The sequence below is a fragment of the Euprymna scolopes genome, chromosome 19, assembly GCF_053919585.1.
Source record: "Euprymna scolopes isolate OS-2025 chromosome 19, ASM5391958v1, whole genome shotgun sequence".
In the NCBI taxonomy this organism is placed as follows: domain Eukaryota; kingdom Metazoa; phylum Mollusca; class Cephalopoda; order Sepiida; family Sepiolidae; genus Euprymna; species Euprymna scolopes.
In genome coordinates this window covers 13,601,001-13,619,119 of record NC_136500.1, presented here as the reverse complement: position 1 = coordinate 13,619,119, position 18,119 = coordinate 13,601,001, and the positions used below count along the sequence as shown (strand labels likewise).

The following is an 18,119-nucleotide window of genomic DNA, read 5'->3' as shown; positions in this document are numbered from 1 at the left end:
ATAGCCCACTCGGGAATGCGTATCATGTTGTGATAATGGTAGAAATCATCCTAAACTCTCGACCCTAAGCTGAAGAGCTATCACTCAAAAGGACAAGGTACTGTAAGAAGGCTGATTGGGAAGCCATAAGAGGTTACATTGGAGATGCTCTATGATGTACTATCTTTTCTCTTCCTGTAGAACAGTGTGAAAATGAGGCTACTGAATGAATCAAAGCAGCAATTGAAGCGCATTCCCACAAGAAAATTCTTTCGTAAACTTCACTTTCCACAATGGTCCATCTCTGGCTGTGATGTTGCCATTGCTTACAGGCAGTCCGCAGGCTTATCAAACATAAATCCAATACAAATAGGCAAAAGTTTGTAGAACTAGAAATAATTGAAAGAGAGAAATAGCTGCGGCCAAAAGAAGGCATTCCAAAGTCATCAGAAAATGCATTGAGTTACAGAACTCGAGATTCCTGGAAAATTTATAACAGTATAGTTAAGAATGGTCAATCAACAATTCCTCCAAATCATAAAATACGATTATATTTTAATTTACAAAAACTAAGACCTGGGCATACGAGTATTATGTTTTTTTTTCCTAAACAGTTTGCTTCTTTTAAGTAAAAAAAGAAAAATTTGAGCCGAGATCAAAACCAAAACCTAAAGACAGTGAGTCAAGTATGATAACCATTAGATCAGCTTGACACAATCTTTAGTAAGTATTTTCAAACCTACTTATTACTCTTAGCAGTCCTTTTTTTTTTTTTTTCCGGATGAAGACCAGTTAAAGTTTACCACATATCTGAATACCCAATATACCAAATTTCAAATCTGTAGATCAAAAATTTGTTGAGTATATAGGTTGAGAAGTGTCTTCACACACACACATATTTTCACTTTTATAAAACTCAAATGATCTTGTAACGGGTGCTCTTAACCCAACATCCGGTTTACAACTTCCGGTTGCGCATGCGTACATAAACATAAATCCATAACAGCATAAACAAATAAACACAAATCGCTGGACCGGTTTCGTTCGAACAAATGGAAGTCCTTAGAAAAGTGTATATCTTAAATTTATTGAATAAAAAACTTCAAGATATTGGAAGCAAACGCAAAACGTGATTACAAATAATATGTATAATCATCAACCTGTTTCGTATATACGATATAATATATATATCATATATATATATCATACTAAAATATCAATGCGACAATAAGACATATTTTACTGTGTATGTTTTCAGCGTCCCAATTTTTTTTGCATTTAAATTATCCAAATAAACAATTTAATACTTTCTGCTTTTTTTTTTTTTTTTTTTTTTTTTTTTTACATCGTTCATTTCTGTATTACGTTTAAGTTATTTTAACGCAATTTTCTTACAAATAAATCTACTTTAACCCATTGACAACCATAAGAGCATTTTACAATGGCTATTTATCCACTGCCTTCCTTTTTTTTTTTTTAAATTTATTCTCCATTTTTTAATACACCTTTCTTAAAAATGTTCATACATTTTCTTCTACACTACCAATGTAAATAAATAACCCCGAAAATACTTTTTTGAAATTGCGTTCAAAATAAATAATCAACTCGACAATAAAACGTCTGTGTACGTTTTCAGCATCCCAATTTTTTTTTTTTTTGTGTTTAAAGTAAAAGATATATCAAAATTTGAATTTAACTTTAAGTATTATGGTATCTGTTCAGTGCACATTTACCTATAAGTATGGCAAACCTCTTATAATTCAATGGCTGTAAGTTTTTTTTTTTTTTCAAAAATAAACAATTATAAACAGAATGACTCATAGAAATCTATCTATATTCTTTTTTTGTTTTAATATACTTTCATAGAAATGTTTCTATTATGTCACAAAAAACTATTTTCTTTACATCACAAGTGTCACTCTCATACATTAATTCCATAGCTAATATAACATACTGACCCAACGATTCACAGGTAGTCTAGTGTGTATATATATATATATATATATATATATATATATATATATATATACACACACGCACACATATGTATAAGTATAAACCATAATCCAGACATCTTCAGATATTTTGCAGTTATTTCTATCCTCTGTTCCTCCAAGATTATGTTGTTTAATTTATAAAATTTGAATATTGGAAATTCATCATCTTCTATTTTCTTTTCACAGATATTGATGGAGATCCTTCAAATAATCCAACAGCACGGACACTGTTCCTTGCGCGTTCCAAAACCAATATCAAAAGTAAGTAATTTTCTTTGTCCATAACGGACACATTATATTTACCTACAATTAACCTATTACGTTTCATCATTACAAAATGTGAATGAAAATAATTAGATGACGGACACACAATACCTTGTATAAATTTGGTCCGTACACATTGATAAATCCCTTTATACGTTCATACGTTTTTCTTGATCTTTTAATTTTATGCATTGAAAAAAAGCAACTTTTGTATTCACAAGCAACATAAAGTCATGCACAATTTAAATCTGCCTTTATGGGAACCAAGTTCACCATGCAAGCGAACATGCGAACGCAAACTGATGACTATAAGGCAATCGCAATTACTGCCCTTTAACTCTGGTAATATCATTCTTTGCCACAAGGGGGCGATACAGCCTACCTTCACTTCTGGTTTTTGTCATACTTTCTCTTTTTGCTGGATCTTGCAACAATGCCATCGTGACGAAAACACTGCCCGGGTTGGCAACAGCCAAACCATTCCAGAACGCCGTTCAAACTCTTGAGGCCTATACGCAAGTAATGTTACTCATACATCTTTCGCTATGGACTTTTACAATCTTTAATTTGTATCTATGATGTAAAGAAATTTACTTGGTGGTAATTATAATATTGGCATATTTTGTGTCTGCATTTCTTGACTTTAATCTCCTATTTAACAATAGTGAATGATTTTGCCAACTACAAAGAAAAGGTGACTTCATCAACTTGAAAATTTACATGTTATTAAGAGCTTCAACTAATATAAAAAATGAAAAGCGTTTTATAGTTTGCTTGAAGCATTATGTAAGCAGTTTGGTTATTGAGAGCCCTGACAATATGATATTAAGTTGAAGATGCTATTTGAATGATATCAATCAGTTCAATAATTATTGATTACTTGGTTACCAATGTATTTTATTGAATAAAAGATAGTTTAGTATTTGATTTGTTTCTTTTTTATTTTGAGGTAAGCCTCCTTCTCAAAACAAGTCTGAAATCTCTATTCAATAAAAAAATGTTTAATGAGTAAACAATGAATTTCGCATATTGCAACATGAATTGAAATAAATACATAGAAGATATTGCGAAGTCTGCTGCAAAAAGGGTGGGCTCACTCTTCCAGGCTAGAAACCTTTTACCCTTGCTAGTATTTTCACAAAGCTAAGATTTGCCCATACATAGAATATTGTTGCTAAATCAATAACTAGCGCCTAAGTTCTGAACACCAGCAAATCATAACAAAGCAAGTTGATGATAAACTTCACAAATAAGTGTTACTTCATGCTTGAATCCTTTTTAAAAAAAAAATTTTTTAATTGACTGGAGACTGGTATTTTTACAGCTGATAAGAATCAATATCTTTTGCAGAAATCAATTTTTTTTTTTTTTAAAATGGAGTCATTTTTTAGTGAACTACATAGACATTTGAATTAGGAATAAATGAATAATCAGTTATATTTTATACTCTTCTAATCTTCAAACATAAATACTATTATAATATTATCAGTTGGTTAAATAAAGGAAAAACTATTCTAATAACAATAACTGTTTAGCCTTGAAGATTTTACCAATATGAAATAGTTGTTAAATTTTATTTTCATGAAATTTTCTTTCTTTACAGATAATAAGATCCGGCGTAGAAGCCAATATGACCTTCATCACCAGGTAGAATAATTTTTTAAGCTTTATTCACTCACAATGTTATTTAAATGCTTTTAAAGTGGGTACATATCTGTATATCTATATAACGGGTAGTTTTATATAGAAAAAGATTTTGATGTTTGTATAGATTGGTGATCTTTTAAAGCAACACATTTCAGATGAAAACCTGTACTTATGTATCATGTCAAAAGTAGTATAAATTCGAAAAAAAAAAAAAAAAAATTACAAAAAAATGATCAAAAAGTAGATATGCTAGATGTATTTTTAACAAAAAATAATTCCCAATTATGTTCTGTTTAAAAATGATAGGCCCGTAATTTAGGTCAAAGATGTCGGTTTGTCATACTGAATTGGTTGCACAACTATTCCACGTTAAAACATACAATAAAACTCAATAAATTCTATTTTTACTTGTAATTATTTTATTTTTTTTTGTAAGTTTTAGAATTTATACTAATTTCAACATGACATGCAAGTATGTAATGTTTTCACCTGAAATGTATTAGTTTAAAAGATAACCAATCTACACAAGCACCATGATTTTCCCCATTATTTTATTGATGAGCTTTCAATCCCAAAGTTGCAAATGCGAATCTGTTCAATATTGATTTATGTATGAAAGCCTGATGTATGGATAATGCATGGTTCACTTTCAATAATTGGTATTTTTTTAGGACCCGAGCCAGTGTAGTATAAACACCTCCAACCTTCCCATGTTAAAAATGGCTATCGGAATAAACAGCCCCAACCTCATATGCCGTTTTTAACACGTGGATGTTAAGGGTTAGGTCGTAAAAAAATACCCAATAATTTTTGTTTTATTCAACTTGACAGTTTTCCTAAGGTAGTCCTTCATACAGGAAATCGGAAGAATTTTCACTTCCATTGAGATCTATTACCAATTTTACTCATGTTAGCTAGAATATCTTCGTAGCATTGTTATTTCAACTTTTCAATCTAGCCACTACATTTTATTCCTAAATATGAAACATTCCTCATACCTACAGTTTCATTTTTTTCTTTCTTTTTTTTGTGCACAGTTTGATTGGATATTCTAAAGACTTATTTTTACATTCTCAATTGATGGAATGCCAGATTAGTAGATTATCATTCAGCAAAATTATTATTGTATAAAGAATCCTGTTTTCTTTCTTGTATTTTCTTTTACTGCAGTCTATATATTTTTAGCGTTATATAATTTTTATACACAGCCAACTCTGATTAATTTAAACTAATTATTTTCTTCCTATAATGCATTGATTTCCTATAGCTTACAAATATTTATGTGAACTGTAGTATTTTAATTTATTAGGTTATAGCATTCCAGTAGATAGGTTTAATAGATTTTTATATAGTGAACAATTTCTGCTTCTGTTCATTGCAATCAGGTTTTATCTTAATGTGTACTGCATTCACAAATATATATCCTGAACTTCAGGATATATATTTGTATCAATGTTCACCTTGCAGGTCATCTAATACAATGTGAAAATATTCCTTATTTGTGGTGAATTATGGGATTTTTGTGTCCTTGAATTATTTTTATTGTGGAGAGTTTTTTATTTTTATTTTTTTCATTTTTGATAATGGCATAAATGAATAATTGTAATGTTGAATGTTTCTTATTAATCATTGTTTAATTACTTGTTATTACTGACAACAAATGAGTGAAGGTTGTTCAAACAATGTACAGAAATGCTCAGTTATGTTAGAATTAGTCTGAGACCACGTGCTACTCTGTTCAACAACACATGCTGACCTCAACATTATTTCCGTAGTCGTCTCCTTCGTCTTCTAGCCATATTGTCTCTCATATGAATGGCTGTCAAGAGGGCACACAAACTTCGACACATTCTGCAAATATCAGTTGCATTATGGGTGTAAGTGCATGTCTAACACCATCGACCCTCTACATGGTAAGACCCACAGCTACATAGTTGTCTGTTAAGACCCTGTTCTTGCTCATCTCAATCTGCTCTGAGCCAGTCTATATTCCACTGTGCCAGACTGGCAGTTGTTCTCAACTGTCACAAACCCAAAATGTCCTTAGACTGTTGTGAACTATCACAAAACCTATTGCTACTTCTAAAACTGCCCATAAACTAACTAAAAAGGTATATCTACCTTTATTGTTTGGTCCTGTTCTGAGTCTGTTGTCTTTTGTGTCTTAGAAATGCTGTGTGCTGCTGATTATTTAGTATTCATTAAGTTAAAAACTTGAAAAAGTGCTATGCAAAATAAGGGTCTGACAGTGAATGCTAGTAAGACCAAAATAATGGTCAGTGGTTGTAGTGTTCCAAAACCTTCGAAAGAGGAAAGTTTCTTTGTTCAATTTGTAGAAAAAGTTTGTAACTTAATTGTTTGTCGTACCAGTAAGCATTGAAAGAGGATAACTAATTTGTGTGTAAGACGATGGAGATGGATGAGAATTCAGATGAGAAATTCTGTTTAGATGGCAAAACCTGATTTTTCAATAGTGGTAACGCTCTGCTGCTTAGTAAGGGCAAAAGTTCTTACTCCATTCATGCCTAACTCTTGCAATCATACTAACGCCTGCTCCTATCACCATGGTAACAAAACTTCTCAACCACCCTAGTAGCTTTGCAATCCAGATATAAATTGTTCATATCTGAGGTCTAATTATCTCCATTGTCTTACACTTTTTGAAGACAACTGGTTATCCTCTCTCAACCTACTAGTCGTAATTATGTTGATCTATCCGTTCCAAACTGTCTTCCAGCTACAATTCCAAGATGGTTACATGGTTCTCAGTGAAGTCACTAGAGTTTCAAGAAAATGTTTAACATTTTGATATAACCAACATTCTCTGACTGTTAGGTGGAGCTTGTCAGCTTTGGAAGGCAGTTTATCTAAGGGAAAGTAAACCCCGATTTCAAGCATCCTCTACCTTGTGGAATACCCATCCATCGGAGAGGTTTCTGGGATAAATCTTGAGGAAAAACTTGAAGTGAAGCCCCTAAATCAGTTTGACATTATCTATAAATTCATTCTGCCAGTTCCTTTGGCTCTATCGATGATGTCGAGAGGGGAGATGTACTATGTGAGCAACAGCTTGTCCCCTATATCACACCACCCAGGCTAGTATCCAAAGAATACACCACCCATCGTGGACTGTGACCGACGGAGGCTTCTTACTGACTAATTATTTTCATGAATTAACATTTCTGTTGTATATTCCAAGGGGCATAATAAGACAAACACAGATGTTGAAAAGAATGATAAGGTTATCTTATAGCAATACAATCTTATCAGTATAACTTGAATGCCTGAGTGAATAACAAAGTATGGTATACCTATCGGAAGAGCCTATTGTATATAGGGATGATGCCACAACAATTTCCAATTACTAAAATTTAAAAAGGATTTATTTTTCTAATAAAATCGTTTTTCTTTAGTTTATTGACTCCTATATTTTTGCTTTTGATTTGCTTTGATTTGTATAATTGCAATTATATCAAATTGTTATATTAAATTTAACCAAATCTAATTTGATTTAAAAAATGTCTGCACATTTACTTCCATTCAATTATATGCAAAATAAGTTGATGATGAATTAATCACAATGATTTTTGTTACAGATAAACTATGAACGAAACTGAAGACATTCATTAAATACTTTTTGTTCTTTCTTTTCAGAATTCCGAATATGGCCAACTGAAGAAATTCAGCTCCTGTTCGACAATCTTTATTGATGACTCTACAGTAAGCCAGCCGAACTTGAAAAACACCATTAAGGCTGTTGCACTCGCTATTTATTTTCACATTAAAAACCGTGATCGCAATGGCCAAACAGACAATAGTGCTCGCTATTTTGACATCTTTGATGAGAAACTCCACCCATTGTCCGTAAGTATGAAAGGAAAAAAAATAATGCTTAATTTTTATAAGTTTTAAATTTCTGTATTAGTCTTCTGTTAATGTCTAAAGAATTTTTAGGCATTTTTTTTGTGACTTGCCAATTTTGTATTCTGGTACATTGTGGCTTTATTGTGCTGTATTATCGAGAGGGAGGAAGTTGTATATATGATATGTTTATTGACGTATATGTATATTTGATGGTCTAGATATTATAAATTAATTAGCAGATATGCATTTGTCATAAAATATACAAAGTTGGATTTTCAAATATCATTTAAGCTGACGATTGAAACTATTGTTGTACTGTGTTATTGGCAATATAATAACATAGCTACAATTTATTTTTAAAATTACTTACGTACAGATGATTGGTAATATGAGACATTTCAAAATAAATACGTAACAATAATAAACAAAGGGGAACAACTCATTTTAAATTGAAAAATGAGTTATCTACCCAAAGTTTAAACAAGTGTAAAAAAATAAAAATTGTAAACTAATTTCATCGTGAGCAATGTTATCCAAATGATTGGATTTGACATAAAATGTTATGTTCGAAAATAAATGGATATATTTTTACACTGACATGAAAAAAGTAAATAGACACCCTTATAAACATTAATTATAAAAACTACTATTAGAGGGTTCTAATATACCTATGCCAGATAAAATTGATTATTTTTCCTTGCTAATGAATTGAATAATCACTCTGTTGAGAGTGTGAAGTGGAATCTCGAGATTTGCTGTAATCTAATTCTGATTAAGTCCACCTTCATATTAACCTATAACATGGCTCCTCTGAAACTCTGAAAAAAAAATTCTAATGTAGTATCTATCCTGATATTACACTTCAACTTTTCTATCCTCAATTGATGAAAAGATCTTTCTGAGACAATTTTTATTCATGTTCTGATCCAGAGTGCCCCTATTTGAGGAGCTGGATTTTCTTCATATTAAGAACTAACCTTGTGCTTAATTCTGTCCTCATGAGGAGACAAGTAAATAGGAACTATAAATAAAGGTAAATTGCAGTAAATAGATGCAATTATAAATAACAAATCTAAATAGGATTGGTTAAAGAAGGTTTCTATTTCTAGTGGTAATGGCGACTCCACCATTCAAACACAGGTAAAGGCGGCCCTGTCGGTCGGGCATTAGAATACGCCGACTGCCCCCCTGCAGAGGGTAAAAGTCCCTCAATGGGGGTCCTGGATATGACCTTAAACTATATCCAGTGGTGAAGCCCCAGCTTGTGGGCTTTGGGGAGTGTGGAGCCACCCTTTAATTAACATTGCTCCCAGGTCCACTCTGACCCGGAGTGATAGTACCTGTTAAGGTCCCAACTATGGGTTAAATAGAAATCGACTTGAAAACAACAAATATATTCTATTAAAAAAATTTTTCTTCAAAATCTTTGGATTCGGCATTAAATAACCCGAAAAGGGTTTATATGCCGTAAAACAAAAACAACCAACCAACCAACAGGTAAAGGCATTCATTGAGAATTAGTGGAGAGACCATGGTCGCCCAAGTTTTGGAAATTTATCTTTGGCTTTTTTTGTTATTGATCACTCACATTTTTCATTTTACTAGTATCCTTGGAAAGATATGAATCAAATTTTTTAATTTCTAACTATATGTCAAATAGCAGGGTAGACTTGGGAAGAACAACTAATCTAGAAGGAAAATTCTAAACGAAAATCTGAGGCTTGTTATTCATTGGTTTTGTGAACTTCATTTGCAGCATTCTGTTTTTATAATCAACATTTTTGAAATGCCCATGCCATGATCTGTGCAAGTTGCCAGACGTTAAACCCATTCATTTGGGTAAACTAACCAGAATGGGACAGTTACACACATTGCCTACTCTCTCAGTTGTATTCGAAGCAAAAATTGACAGTCGTATAATATACTAGCAAGAAGACCTGGTATTGTCTTGGATAGAATATATGCCCTTTTGCATCCAGCTTATACCATCATAGTATCTTTTGTATTTTTACTTTTAAGATTTTATAAAATTCAACTTTTGATGTAAAGCCTAAAGAGATAGTTGCCATTGATTGGATCAATTGGTAAAGTGACATGAATGAAATAAATTTTAGAACATTTATTGTCTTTTAATCTGCTGGAGGCACACAGGTCAATTAATCAAAGACTTTTGTATACTCCTCCTGTTCACAGCTTTGACCTATATATTATTTTTTAAAACTGCTTCGGACAAGGCATGAAGTCACTTAATATAAGGAGCGAACAAGAATGAAAGATAATTATTGCGAAGACAGAAGATGCCTATTGGCCTTAGTCTTGAAAAAAAAAATAGCTATAGGTAGGAAGGAGATAGCAGGGAGTTTCACAAATTTTGGAAAGAAGCTACTAGAATAGAAAACTATTATAATGAGGTATATAAACAATGAATTAATGGAGACCACTAGACTAATAAGTTAAACAAGCTGGGACAAAGGAAGCAGAGAGTAGATATAGCACTAAAATTCTTCTTCTGACTGTATATTCAAATGTAACAACTTTTAAATGTTTTCTGTGACATACAGAATAAACGTTTTGTTTTTTAAAAAGAGGGGTGTTTATCCTGAAATATGAAAATATATACACATTTTTTCCCTGCCCTTTTGGGCTCTATACAACAGAAAGTGAAAGATATATAAAATTGAATTGAAATAAATAAGCTTATTAAAGAAAAATGACACTTTTATTATCTACATTTATTTAGTTCTGTTCATTTCATCTCTTTTGATCGCCACCAAATTATAAGCAGTCTTATATATAAGATACCTATACACACATGCACATATCTATCTATCTATCTATCTATCTATCTATCTATCTAGAGAGAGAGAGAGAGAGAGAGAGAGAAATAAAAAGGAACAAAACGTGTTATGTGTTCAATGTTTTGTCTTTATTTTGAGACTTTCTCTGGATGAATGAAATAAAGACGAAACGTTGATGAACACATAGCGCGGTTTGTTCCTTTTCATTTCTCTATTTTGTCGGAATACTATTTCCATTATTTTCATAATTTATGCAGATTTCATATGTATTATAAGAGTGAATTCTCTATTGATTATTGTATTGTACCCACTGCCCTGTGTTGCCCACTCGTAAAATACGCTTAAATATGTTATTTTAATTTATACAGATTTTGTATTTATTATTAAAGAGCCAACTCTATTGATTATTTTATTGTACCCAATATATAATAGTGATTTCAAAACTTAAAAAACATGATTTGGATGGCATCAGCTAGAATCGAAACCAAAACATTTAGCTCTCTAGCAGTATTCTCTACCATATGACCTAAGGAAACATAAATTTTTATTTGTGCATTAAGTCGACTTGCCAAGTTCCAATTTTTCAATTTTAACCCTCTTAGCAGCTATTTTTACCAGTTAAAAATCAAATCTATTTTTTTTCTAAGGTCCAAAACCCCTATATATCAAGTTTCAAGTCTTTCAACTAAAAAGTAAGAGTAATTTGGTAGAGACTGTTCTGCACACACACACACACACACACACATGGTAACTTATACATATACTAGCAGGCCACCCAGCATGGCCCATTCATAAAATATGCATTAATATTATATTTTAATTCATGCAGATTTTGTACTTATTATTGTAGAGCGAATTTTCATTTTCAAGATTATTATATCTAATATATAGTATAGATTTCAAGTTATAAAAATGAAATATAACTTGGGTTCCACTAGCTAGAATCAAAAGCACTAGTTTTAGTCATTTAGTGCTAAAGCATCATTACTGTTTGAGCTATCGACAGATGAGCTGTTGTCAGATGGATAAGAAATGTTAAAAATTAAGCAACTTGAAGCTATAAAAGTTTTTTGCATATGTGCACGATTAACAGCTTTATTCGACTTACTCCCGCTAAGGTCAACGTTTTTTCTTCTTCAATTTGACCCGAGAGCAACAATTTTTACAGGCTAAAAGCAAAATTGAAATTGAACCACATGTCCAAATTCCCTATATATTAAGTTTCAAGACTTCAGATCAAATATTCAGAGAGGAATTTGATAGATTGTTCTGTATACACACACACACACATATATGTGTATGTAAACATGTGTGTTAGAACATTTTCATTCTCAATTCTATGAAATTATGTATAAATAGAATTAAGCATAATAGTTAAATGAAACCAATCATCTAATGAGAAACCATGAAAAATAATGCTCGGCTTTTAAAGGAATATGCAAATGAGCTAACCTTTATGAAGTTGCTCACATATCCTTGACTGAGTATATTAAGTTTGTTTTAATAATTTTTAAATAGAAAAAGTAGGCTTTTAATATTAATGTGAGAACAAGAACCTCCCCCTCAATTTTATAGGTGTGTATACATAAATATATATACATAAATTTTTATATAAATATTTTGGCTACATATATGTACACATTTCAACTATAATCTTATTCAAGGCCTACCATCATCAGGCCAATGACAGAAGACTCTAGAAATACATGCCTTACATCTTTCTAAAGTGTTCTCTTTCATTTTTATTACATTTGCCAAGGAGGTTTTGTTTTCGGTAGTTTGTTTTTTGGTTTGGCACTGTTTGTTTGTGTACAGCCTAGTGTTTACATCACTTGACTAATTGTGACCAAACTTGCTCAAAATATTGGCCATTTCATTTTGGAATAACTAGGTCAAAATGTTAAAGGTCATAGAAAAGTTGGCAATTTATTTCGTGCTCATTATTGAAACATGCTACTTAAAATGTAATGTCACTGAGTATGTGTGCAGCGGAGGAAGTTTTAAACGAAGGATGTTGCACATATTTTGTTTAATTCAATTTTTTATCCAGGCTCTCAGGTAATGCAGGGGTAACTCTGCTAGTTATTGAATAAATGACATTTAGTTTGACATATAATAGATAACTATTTGTTTACAAAAACTTGTCCCTGGCGATACCTGTGTTGATTATGGAGTATTAATGTTTACAATAATTAGAATATTACTTTTGTAAAAAAACGAACATTTTTTTATAAAATAAATTCTTCATACATTCATTCACAATTGCAGAAAGAAGCTGTCCCTGCCGATTATGATAAAAGGGATCCAGAACACAAATCCATTTACCGGTTTGTCCGAACTTTGTTCACAGCAGCCCAGCTAACAGCGGAATGTGCAATTGTTACTTTGGTAAGTTCATGCTTTTCATTTTGTTTTTTCAACCCCATTCAATCACTTTCATTAGCCACATTCCTCAACCGTGCAAGAGGATTGTCCAGATTGGTTGATATTGAAATCTCTTGATGCCCTCATAAAGATGCACAAAAATGAAAAATAAATTTGGGGATGCACAAAAATGAATCTAGTGGGTCCCAACTCAACAATTGACCTCTGCTGTTCTGTCTAAATAGAGAAACTATCGACCTGACGTACACTCATGAGTCCATATTCTCAAAAAAAAAGGCGATTTAGAAATAGTGCTCTCAAAATCTCCAGAATGTCTAAGCAGGAAAATACCTTTGTCTTAAAGGTATTGATATGCAAGGCTCTTATCTCCTACAGTGTGTCCAGTGCAACCTGCACCTGTTCCTTATCGACCTCTGCAAGACAATGTCATCAAGATATAACAGGTTTGATACATTCAGTTTCCTTCCAGGTCACTATCACTATTGGATAATCCTGAAAAATATGTTCAAGGATGGTGTGGTTGAAGAACGTTGGAAATAGCACACATTATTGTTGAATGTTGGTCTCTGACTGGTCGCCACACACTCCTACCTGAACTTGTGTCAACTTGTAACTGAATCAAGCAAAAAATCTTTATAGAAACATCACCCACCTGCATAATGTGCTAGAGGGAAACAGGTCTGTCATTGGTAATTTGAAGGCAGCCCCTCCCCCCCCAACCTCCACCCCAATCCCCATGTAAAGAACAACTTTCTAATATTTTGCAAAAGTTTGAATTATCCCCCTTGTTCTGACAAATGGCGTTGAGAGGTAGTCTCATAGTTTAGCCATGAAAGTTGATTTTCTTTATATAAAATAAACTACTTGACCAGTTATTTTTGGTGTATGCTATTATTTTCTTTCCATCATGGGTATGAACACTATGATTTTTCTTTATTTTTGGTATTTTTGTTTTTCATGATGGTAATAGCCAGACACTGAATGGCCTTTTAATTCCTCAAATTCATCGCTTTATGTCTCCTTACAAAGATTAAATATATATATATATATATATATATAATGCCCTGAAACCTTATGTCTAGAGTCCTTATTCTAATTTTGAACAAAATCCATTACATTTTGATTCTAGAAAATGTCTAAAATTTAAGAGTCTTAAGAAGAAATTGTAATTTAGGGAATCTTTCTTAATTGGTTTATAATGACTAGGGCTGGGACAACAGAATATTCTTTTGATTGTTTTGACTCTGGAGTGTGTATTCGTTGATATATTATATACTTGTGGCTCCTGGTTGATAAACTGTATATATATATATATGTATATATATATATATATATATATATATATATATACTTGAGTCAAAACAATAAGAATATTCTCTTGTCATAGCCCTTATAATGACTATGGATCAAATTCAATGCAAATCTAAAATATTTAAATTTTCAAATGAGGTTATGCCCATATTCTGCCTCCTAAAATAAATGCTTTAAAGAAATTGAAATTTGAGCAATATTAATTGATGACCTGTTAAAATTTCACAAAACTCAAACATATCTGAGTTTTCATAGAGGGATTCAACCCTCACCTTGTCTACAACTAAATTAAACTAAGTATAGCTCCCATTTGGATTCTTATACCTAGGAGTTGTTCCCAAATTCATAATGATTAGTTTAGGAGTGAATCCTGTACATACAAATATATAAAAAATACTTATTTATACCTGAGAGTATCCTGTATCTCTACAAAGTCACCATTTGCCCATGCATGGAGTATTGTTGCCACATCTGTGCTGGTGCGTCTACTATGTCTCTTGCTTTTAGAAAGGATCCAAAAAGAAGAGTCTCAAATCTAATAGGTTCTGCACTGTCAACAAAGAGCCAACGACTGCCCCATCGCAGCAATGTTGTATCCCTGCGCCTGTTTTACAAGTACTTTAATAGTACTTGTGCCCCCTCAACATGCATACACCCAACTAACCTATCAAGCAGCAAAATCCCACACCTTCACTACACAGGTCTCTATATTTTGGAAAACCTTCTTTAATAGCTTCCTTCTTCAGACTTCATAATTCCCTGTTACCTGCTTCCCTGACTGTACTAATATGCAAAAGTTTAAATGTAATGTGAATCTTGCTGCTCAACTCCTCACATAGTCCCCTGTAGACACGATCCTAAATAGCAACTCCTCAGTCCCTTGTAGACACGATCCTAAATAGCAACTCCTCACATAGTCCCCTGTAGATACGATCCTAAATAGCAACTCCTCACATAGTCCCCTGTAGACACGATCCTAAATAGCAACTCCTCACATAGTCCCCTGTAGACATGATCCTAAATAGCAATTCCTCACATAGTCCCCTGTAGACACGATCCTAAATAGTAACCCCTTATGTCGAAATGGCAGTATGCCTTGTTTAGGATGAATAAGATTAAAAAAATTAGTCATCTGGAGGTTGAAGGTTCAATCCTTACTACAGGCGATAATAACTAAAAATAAAATAAAATTTACACTTCTATTCGGTCATGGCTAACAGAATAAAAACATTATAGCCGTAAATTAAATAAAATTTTCAGTTTGAAATTCTGTATAGATTCTTAAATTCGAAAAGATGCATCTGAAGGTCAGATTATATTGACTGAAACATTGCGAGAATAACAACCACGATTAGTTAATCTGAATAATCCAAATGACGTAAATAAAATATTTTTGGGTTTTAATTCTGAATTTTTATATTGTTTAATTTTTTAGATGAGGATCGATAATTTGCGTTATTTGTTATTATTCTGACTACTTTTTTCATTTTGAGTGTTATTTTCACAATGTTTTAGTCAATGTAACCTCCAACCTTTTTCATGTGTATCGTGTCAAACTTGGGGAATCTTTCTATTGAATTCAGGAATTTGCACAGAATTTCAAACAGAATGAAGATAGCAGATTCTCGTTCTGTCAGCCATGATTGGGTAGAAATCATAAGTAATTTGCAATTGTATTCTGAGTTATCACCTGTACTGAAGCTTGAACTTTCAGTCTCTAGGAGAGTATCACAACTTAATTTTACCAAGTACTTTATCTATGATATAATGGACTGATCCAACACCCCTCAAATGAATGAACTGTTACGTCTATAAAAAGACAAGCAAACTCTCCTCACGTGGGAGACAGAATTTAGTACTAAGCTGTCAATGGACGCTTAGAAATGTGTGTACCTTTTTACCTAAATAAACCCTTTCTGTACAACCCCAGTAACGACTTGTTATTCATATAATCTACGATATAACAACTGGCGACGAAGAATTCGAACGAAACTCACTAAAAAACAAAGCGAAGGAATAAGCACACAAGAGGATTAACGAGCAGAAAACAAAAGAAATCCAAAGAAGGAAGAAGAAAAAAAAAAGGAAAAACTTCGACAGAGCCAACATTTAAAAAGTAAGTGTTTCAGTCGGTTACAGTCCTAAAAAAAAAAAAAAGAAATTTACATTTTGAAGCGAACATTTTTTTGAAAAGAAATTTAAAAAAAAAAAAGTGTCCATTTCAAGTTTTATTCGGCTGGAAGTGTTTTTTTTTCTCTTCTCTTCGGAAGGACATTGTGCTTGTAATTCATTGAATTTATAGGACATATGAGTTAATCTTTTGTTTAATTGTGTGTTTTTGTAAAAAAAAAAAAAAAAAAAAAAAAAAAAAAATTTTTTTTTTTAACATGGAGCAATTAGCGGAATTCACTAGAACTATGCAATCGGCATTGTTTGCACAACAAAAACAAATGGAATTACTTCAGCAACAGCAGTTGAAGCAAAGCGAAATACTACAGAGTATTTTAACGCAGCAGAAAGACTGTCGTTTCACTCCTGAAGGAATAGCAAATTCTTTATCCGAATTTGTATACGAGCCGACAAATGGGTTAACTTTTCCGGCATATTTTCGGAGATACGAAAATATTTTTGCTAAGAGATGTCAGTCTTGGACAGACGAAGAGAAGATTATCCTTCTTCTTCAAAAACTTGGATCTCAGGAAAATACAAAGTATACGAATTTTATCCTGAAAAGATTTCTTTTAGTGAAACAATAAAAATATTGTCAAACATTTTCAGTGAACGAGATAGTCTATTCTATACACGTTATAAATGTTTAAATATCACAAAGCAGAAGGACGAAGATTTTATTACTTATGCAGGGAAAGTGAATGCTCATTGTGAATCCTTTAAATTAAAAGACCTCAAAGAGGATATGTTTAAAAGTCTAATCTTTGTGCAAAGATAAGGATATTCGTTCAAGGATATTATCTATTATGAACCAAGACACAGAAATAACGTTACAAAAAGTTACGGAAGAGTGTCAGAAACTGTTAAATTTAAAGCAGGACAATACAAGCATCGAAGGAAAAAATTTTGAAGAAAAAAATATGGAAAAAAAAATGGAAAGGGTGATGAAATGTGCACACGAAAAATCCTGTAAGACATGTGGGGGAAAAAACCACTTCACTAAAGATTGTTACTTTAAATACAAAATATGTAACAAATGTAATAAAAAAGGCCATAAATCAACGGTATGCAGGAAAGGAAAATACCGAAAAGCAGAAATAAAGACCATTGGTTCTAAAAATGAGTCTAGGTGTGATAAAAGAAAATATATTAAAATTAAAATTAATGGCTGTAATGTGAACTGTCTTCTAGATACGGGAAGCGACATAAGTATAATTGACGAAGTAACTTGGAAGAAAATTGGGTTTCCAAAGTTACAAAATACAAAAAAAGTTGCCAGAAGTGTGTCTGGAAATAAACTAAAATTTAAGGGTGAATTTTTTACCAATGTGTCTCTAAAGGAGAATGCTGTGAAAACCAAGTTATATGTCGTACCGGGGAAAAATTCTAATTTGTTCGGTATAGACTTAATGATTCTTTTTAATTTATGGGGAAAACCCATAAGCTCATTTTGCAATAAAGTAAGTCTGGCAGGTTTAGAAAAGTCAAAACTACCAGGAAAGTTTATTGATGAATTAAAAAAAGATTTTAAAGAGGTATTCTCTGAAGGTTTGGGTTGCTGCACGAAAACGGAGGTGAAATTTGAACTAAAGGACAAGGCTAAACCAGTTTTCAAACCCAAAAGAAAGGTTCCATATTCAGCATTAGAAACTATAGAGAAAGAATTAAAGAGACTTCAAGATATTGGAGTAATAGAAAAAGTGGA

The 18,119-nt window shown here is 32.2% G+C and overlaps 1 protein-coding gene across 1 annotated transcript in view; it reads left to right on the top strand.

The window, feature by feature from the left end:
- Positions 1-18,119, top strand: part of LOC145303420 (cyclin-Y-like) — an 85,646-nt gene that overhangs the window by 46,354 nt on the left and 21,173 nt on the right. The window contains exons 2-5 of the mRNA XM_080144749.1: positions 2,163-2,237; positions 3,844-3,887; positions 7,542-7,751; positions 12,818-12,937. Coding sequence (XP_080000875.1) covers positions 2,163-2,237; positions 3,844-3,887; positions 7,542-7,751; positions 12,818-12,937 — 449 coding nt within the window. The remainder of the gene's footprint in view (positions 1-2,162; positions 2,238-3,843; positions 3,888-7,541; positions 7,752-12,817; positions 12,938-18,119) is intronic.